At 49.1% G+C, this 7,500-nt stretch overlaps 1 protein-coding gene across 1 annotated transcript in view; it reads left to right on the top strand.

The window, feature by feature from the left end:
- Positions 1-1,755: 1,755 nt before the first annotated feature.
- The window catches only part of LOC125285654 (plectin-like), a 23,608-nt gene continuing 17,863 nt past the window's right edge, over positions 1,756-7,500 (top strand). Inside the window, exon 1 of the mRNA XM_048230191.1 lies at positions 1,756-2,069. Coding sequence (XP_048086148.1) covers positions 1,961-2,069 — 109 coding nt within the window. The 5' untranslated portion in view covers positions 1,756-1,960. The remainder of the gene's footprint in view (positions 2,070-7,500) is intronic.

The raw sequence follows: 7,500 nt of genomic DNA, 5'->3' as shown, positions 1-7,500 counted from the left end.
CTAATGGCCCCCCAGACCTGCAATCTACTGTTCTGTCTGCTGAGTCACTGGCCTGTGATGCATCCTACTGTCATACACAGACAGACACACACACACACACACAATCTTAATATGGCTTCTTAAGAATTTGTGACTCTTCTGACCACCGAGAGACAAATTCTCACACACTCGTTTGCGCTTTGATACTGTGGTCTGGAGGTGTAATCCTCGATGTCTCTGTGTCTGGGCAACGGTGGATTGAAGGGAGAGAAGGAGACAGAGGGACAGAGACTGCGTGGGAGAGTGTGTCCTCTAAAGATGGCTGCCAGTAGAGCTGGAAAGGGAATGGAAGAGCTTACTCTTAGCAACAGAGATACACAGTCACAAACATACCAGGGGCCAACAGCCTCTCACTCACACACTCACACTCACACACACACACACACACACACACACACACACACACACACACACACAGACTCACCTCACACCACATGCACATGACGAAATCCTCCCAGTGCGGAAGAGATGTCTGTTCTGTGGTTTCTCTATGTGAAGCCGTTCATATGCAGGCACACACACCTACATACACAGACTTAGAGCCCCACACACACTCACATGCACACTCACCATCTCTGTGCATTCTCGTGCCGTAGTCACGGCTTTGTAAGTGTTTTCTGAGCAACGGTCAAAGCCGGCAACGTGTTTCACAGGAAAGGAATTCAGTGTAAGAGCGTCAGAGAGGGAGAGAGAGAGAGAGAGAGGGGGGACGAGAGAGAGAGAGAGAGAGAGAGAGAGAGAGGAGCATTGGAGTTAGAAGAGGGAGAGAGCCTCAGTTATGATGATTTAGTCTCAGCAGTTAGTTCCTTGTAGAGGGAAAAGTTGGAGAGAGTTGCAGAGAACTTTGAGCGACAAGCTTCTTTTTTTACGGCGGCTGGCGAGGGCGACGTGGTCTGGAAGAGAGAAGTAAAAGAGGAAGAGATGCTGGCAGGCAGGACGCGCCGCTGGACGGGCAAACGGAGATAAAATGCCACGTTGGTGAATGGGCACCACTCTCCTGCTGGACCTCCATGAACCTTGGCTACCGCTGGATCCCTGGACTCTGTGTGTGTGTGTGTATGTGTGTGTGCGTACGTGTGTGTGAGAGGAAGTGGCTGCACGACGGAGTGTGAGGGATTCCGTCCTCGAGTTCAGGATTGTTAGCGGGGTGTGTGTGTAAGGGCGTGTGATGGATCCCCTGGACCCCACTGTTGTCACCCCCATTCTGTTCATTGCGGCGCACTTCCTCACGGCAGCTGGGGTGTGGCTGTACCGCAGACGTCGAGCTCGCCACGCAGGTACACACACACACACACACACACACACCAGTGTACACACACATGCACACTGACCATCTCTGTGCACTTCAAAAGCCAGAGTCACGGCTTTGTAAGTGTTTTTCTGAGCAACGGTCAAAGCCGGCAACGTGTTTCCCTCAGGAAAGGAATTCAGTGTAAGAGCGTCAGAGAGGGAGAGAGAGAGAGAGGGGGGGACGAGAGAGAGAGAGAGAGAGAGAGAGAGAGAGAGAGCATTGAGCTAGAAGAGGGAGAGAGCCTCAGTTATGATGATTTAGTCTCAGCAGTTAGTTCCTTGTAGAGGGAAAAGTTGGAGAGAGTTGTAGAGAACTTTGAGCGACAAGCTTTTTTACGGCGGCTGGCGAGGGCGACGGGTCTGAAGAGAGAAGTAAAGAGGGAAGAGAGATGCTGGCAGGCAGGACGCTGGACGGGCAAACGGAGATAAAATGCCACGTTGGTGAATGGGCACCACTCTCCTGCTGGACCTCCATGAACCTTGGCTACCGCTGGATCCCTGGACTCTGTGTGTGTGTGTGTATGTGTGTGTGCGTACGTGTGTGTGAGAGGAAGTGGCTGCACGACGGAGTGTGAGGGATTCCGTCCTCGAGTTCAGGATTGTTAGCGGGGTGTGTGTGTAAGGGCGTGTGATGGATCCCCTGGACCCCACTGTTGTCACCCCCATTCTTTTCATTGCGGCGCACTTCCTCACGGCAGCTGGGGTGTGGCTGTACCGCAGACGTCGAGCTCGCCACGCAGGTACACACACACACACACACACACACACACACCAGTGTACACACTCACATGCATGACCCATAATTCCACACATCTATAGACGTCTATGCAAAACTCTATAGTCATGCACACACCATCACATCACTCATTCCTCCAGACTATTACACAGACTGGTAAATGCTCATAGACTCACACACACACACACACACACACACACACACACACACACACACGTGTTTCCAGAGCAACACAGACAACCGGACATGAGGTCACACACAAGGGGTCACTCACTCACTCACCATTTTGGTCTGGGCTCTCATGGAGTCCCATGTGTCTTGATGTGACTGCAGGGTCTTGTGCTCTGCATGTCTAAGCCACTGGGAGTGATGGAGAAACTTTATCATCTGATGTGTTTATATTTAGGATGACATTTTGTGTGTGTGTGCGTGTGTGTGTGTATGTACACGCGTTCTTTGTGTGTTGTAATGCAGCTGCTGCCGGGGCACTTAGTCTCTATTGAAACTCAGCTGTTCACTCAGAGCCTGCCTCAAAAGAGCATGACAGAATATGAAGATACACACACACACACACACACACACACACACACACACACACACACACACACACACACACACACACACACACAGACAAAGACACAGACAGACAGACCCTCTCTCCTGCTCAGACAGACCTTCTCTGTACGTACAGTATGTTAGTACTGTGCTATGCCTCTAGGGCCCTCTGGGTGTGAAATGTGTGGGGAAGTTTGTTTACCATGTTATTCGAGACAGAAACGTGATTTTCATAATCTACTCAAGTCGTCATGTGCCAGCTTACTGCTAGAGACGTACAGTACTGCAGTGGTGTGTGTGTGTGATTGACATACAGCAATGCACTTAAGCGCTAATAATGCTATTTACAAACATCCTTCTGGAGTGTGACTGAGACGTCAGAGCTCAGCGGAACGTGGTGGCGTGTATGTGTGTGTGTATGTTGGATGGAAGGCCTGGGTGTGTGTGTATTTTGGATGGACGGCCTGTGTGTGTGTGTGTGTGTGTGTGTGTGTGTGTGTGTGTGTTCAAATGTCAGTGTGCTGCTCACTGATCTCTTTTTGTGGTGGATTACAATGACCACTATCAGCCCATGCTAATGAACCTGTCCTTGTAGATATCAATGCAGTAAGAGATGTCTGTTCAGTGTTTTGGAATTTGACGGTGGTGAATCTGTGTGTGTGTGTGAGACGTTCAATATTATCTTCAACGTCTAGGATAAACTGAGTGTGTGTGTGGAGAGGTGGTCAGTGTGGCAGTATGTTTGCTGATGTGTCAGTGTGTGTGTGTGTGTGTGTGTGTGTGTGTGTGAGAAGTGTGTCATGTTGTGTGCAATCGAATTAATTGATGAAGAATCAGTAGCCCTGGGGGGTGTTCCATCTGCTCTAGCTCTCCCACCCACACACACACACACACACACACACACACACACACACACACACACAAACTGACCTTTCTGTTTCATGGGTTCTGTTAAAGTACTGGCTAAGCTAACTGAGCTAGTACAGAACTGGAAAATTTCTGAAAAAGGACCAGCCAGCTGTGTGCCAATGCTCTGAGCTCTCTCTCTCTCTCGACCAGTGAAGTTGATGCGCTGGGTTATGTCAGGCAAATGCAAAGCTTTTAGGACAATCTGTCTGTGTGTGTTTGCAGTCAGTTATGTAAGGTGTCTCTTAGGCTCTGAGCATATTTTGCATGAGTGTCAGTGAAACACTCACCAAACCAAAAAAGGACTCCGCTAAAGTCTTGATGAGTGGGCAGTTTTGTTAGCTTGTCTGCTACCTAATCAAGTCTGACCACACAGAAAATGCCTAAGTGGGGTGTATGAGGGATTGAAGAATACCTTCATTTATTTTTAGCTTTAACAGGAAGCCAACAGTGTAACGGATCACTGGGCTGGTCAGGGTGGAGTCTAACAGCTGTGTGTGTGCGGGTTGAGGTGGGGTTGTGTGTGTGTGGGGGGGCGGTGTATCAGTGTGCGTGTGTATACATTTTTATGTGTGTGTGTGTGCTACATGCATCAGTGGGGTTCTGTCCTCATACACCTTCTCATGCATAAGGAATGAGGCACAAAGCCTGAAATAGACATGATTTCACTCTGCAAAGACCTTTTTCAGTCATATTTCTATCCCCATTAATACACAGACAATACACACACACACACACGCCAGACCACACACAATAATACACAATATTGCATTAATATTGCACACACATTGAGAACATGCACACACACACACGACATTGTTATCAATACATGCAGCACATACACATTAACACACACACACACACACAGACCCTCTCTCCTGCTCAGACAGACTTTCTATGTATGTGTGTGTGTCCTCAGACTCGGTCTGTGTTTACCTGTCTGTGCAGCAGCTCCAGCTGCAATGGACGTGAGCTTAAGCTCCACTCAGGGCTGTGTGTGTGTGTGTGTGTGTGAGTGTGTGAGTGTGTAATTGTGTGTGTGTGTATGTGTGTGTGTGTGTGTGTGTGTGTGTGTGTGTGTGTGTGTGTGTGTGTGTACGTTTGTGTGTGTGTGTGTGTGTGTGTGTGTGTGTGTGCGTGTGTGTGTGCGTGTGTGCCTGCAAACCGCACAGTGGCCACCTCTTCGCCTGGTGTGCGCACCACGTATGCAACACTTTGGTCATAGCAGAGCAGCACCTGCAGGGGGTGACTCCTCCCCACGCCTGCCCAGAACGCCCAGTCCAGCTCCCGCAGGAGGGCCCCTGCTGAGCCTCTTCCAGCTAATGCTTTTACTGCATCTCGTGTAAGTGACCACATGGCTGTGTGTGCTTTTCAAACGCTCTCTGTGTGGGTCAGGTACCAGTTCTGACTTCCTGTAGTTGCCCTGGTGGGGCGAGGTGCTGAGGGAAATGGACATTTCTGGGTTTATTTGCCAGGGATGATGCATAGACAAACTATATTAAGCGTAATGCTTGTAAAAGATCGTATGTGTGAATAATTTAACTCATTTAACTGGTTTAGGAGGGATTCTCCTACGTTATTCTCTTATCAAAATGTGCTTTTGTAAGCGGTACCCCAGTGCTCATGGGAGGAATGATAGAAAAGCATATCGGCCCTGGTGCAGTTGAACTGCTTAACAGATCTCTCAGCATTTATGTACATGTGTCCTGCACTCTGTGTGTGTGTGTGTGTGTGTGTGTGTGTGTGTGTGTGTGTGTGTGTGTGTGTGTCTGTGTGAGAGCCAATGCTCCAGATGTTGGTGTGGGCTAATGATATTTGCCCTGTCCCTAACCCCAATAACATGGCTGTGGTCACATGTGGTCAAATTGAATCTGCAGTAATCTGATGATGGACATGTGGGCCTAAGGGGGTCGGCTGTAATTATGGATTGTTTGGGTGATATTAGCCATATTCATATGGACGTCTTCATAACCACATCTCCAGACGGACACTCTTGTCCTGTACATCACGGCCTTGAGCATTTGGAGAGAAAGAGAAAGAGAAAGAGGGGGATGAGTGCCAGGGGAAAGTAAAAGTGAAAGAGAAACAGTGTAGTATTGGGGATGAACGCTATCTGTAGGGCAGCACCAGACAGCCCATTCAACCAATCAGAGACACGGTGACGGACTTGGACTCGTGGAACTGAGGATCCAATCAGTGAGGGCAAAATGAATAGGCCTCTAGAAACACATAAAAACAACCAGAACAAAGCAAAACAAAACATAAAGGCCATTAGGTGGACGTGAGGTGACCGAAGCTGTGCAAGAGTGCTGAATGAGCGAAGAAGAGACAGAGAGATGGAGAGAGAGAGGGAGAGAGAGAGATTAGTCATGATAACTGGAAAGAGAGACTGAGAGAGAGACCGAGTGTGTGTGTGTGTGTGTGTGTGTGTGTGTGAAAGAGAGAGAGAGATAGAGAGAGAGAGAGAGAGAGACAGACAGACAGACAGACAGACAGACAGGGAGAGGGAGGGATAAGCGTTGTGTGGTATTAGGAGCGTAAGCTCACTCCGTTATTTTTAGTCCAGAGGCCTGGGGAGAGCTGGAGCAGCAGAACACCACGCACGACAACCGACACGGAGCGAGGGAGGCAGGGAGAGAAAGGCACGGACGACAGGAGAAGCAGACGGGCACACTGCGCGGATGTTAAACGGATGGAAAGGGGAATCACGGGGGCCGACGGGAGGAGAGCAACGAGCTTGACAGGAGGAGGCGCATACTACAGCATCACTCCTTAAAGAGGAAGAGAGCGCAAGCGTGGGAGAGAGAAGAGAGAGAGAAGAGAGAGAGAAGAGAGAGAGAAGAGAGAGAGAAGAGAGAGAGACGAGAGAGAGACGAGAGAGAGACGAGAGAGAGACGAGAGAGAGACGAGAGAGAGACGAGTGTGTGGATTTCACAGATGGACTATCCCAACACGACTTGCAGCTGGAACGAGAGAGAGCAAGCGTGAAGTTCTGAGAGTGTGTGTGTGTGTGTGTGTGTGTGTGTGTTTGTGTGGATGTGTTATGCTGTTAGATAATGGTGAGCCTGCTGTGAGATTAAAAACCACTTCATCAGGTCACACACACACACACACACACACACACACACACACACACACACACACACACACACAGTAGTCACACACACGCCTGTACGTTGTTGATATGCCTTAAGTCTTAAGTGTGATGCTTAAGTCTCTCAGTGGAGTGCGTGTTTCTGTTTTGTTTATGTTGTCGTTGTGTTGCCGCGCTTAGATGAGTCTGGTGAGGGGAGAGATGCTAATTGGCTCATTCATAGTTCAGTGATGGCTCTCGACAGTCGGTTCCTCTGGTCACTCCCAACGGTGGTTCTGAAGTCCTGAAGTGTGTGCTCACTGACTCACTGACCGCCTCTGAGACTGGCTTCATTGGCTGCGCTGAGACTGATTGCTTCTGATAGTTGCCTCACCGTGGGTGAGCAGGTGTGTGTGTATGGGTGTGTAGGGTAGGAGAGTGTAGGAGGCTACAGAGCTGTATACGGTAGGTTGATAAACTGAAATGTGACAGCAGGGTCACCTGAAGGACTACTGTAGCCCATGGGCATCCTCTCTGGTATATAGACATTTATTTTTATGTAAGCGTGCTAGATTGGACTGTCTGTGTCATAATCAATCTGTTTTGCTTGAACATGTCAGGCTCTGTATGTCTGACCCACAATTGATGCTTATTGGAGCCTTTTAGACACACACACACACACACCACAGCACACCACACCGCACCGCACACGCACACACATGTGCATGTTTTCTCTCTCTCATACACACACACTCATATACAAATACACAGACACACACCCTGCTGTTTCCTCTCCCATTCCCCTTATTAAATCAGAGGCCATCTTTTGCTCACTCTCAGCAGTCCAGTCTGCAAGCTGGCTACTAGATGTGCTACTGTTGTACCACTTCCTTTCTTAAAC

This window comes from Alosa alosa, chromosome 20 (genome assembly GCF_017589495.1).
Source record: "Alosa alosa isolate M-15738 ecotype Scorff River chromosome 20, AALO_Geno_1.1, whole genome shotgun sequence".
Taxonomy (NCBI): Eukaryota; Metazoa; Chordata; class Actinopteri; order Clupeiformes; family Clupeidae; genus Alosa; species Alosa alosa.
This window is presented reverse-complemented; position numbering and strand designations above follow the sequence as displayed.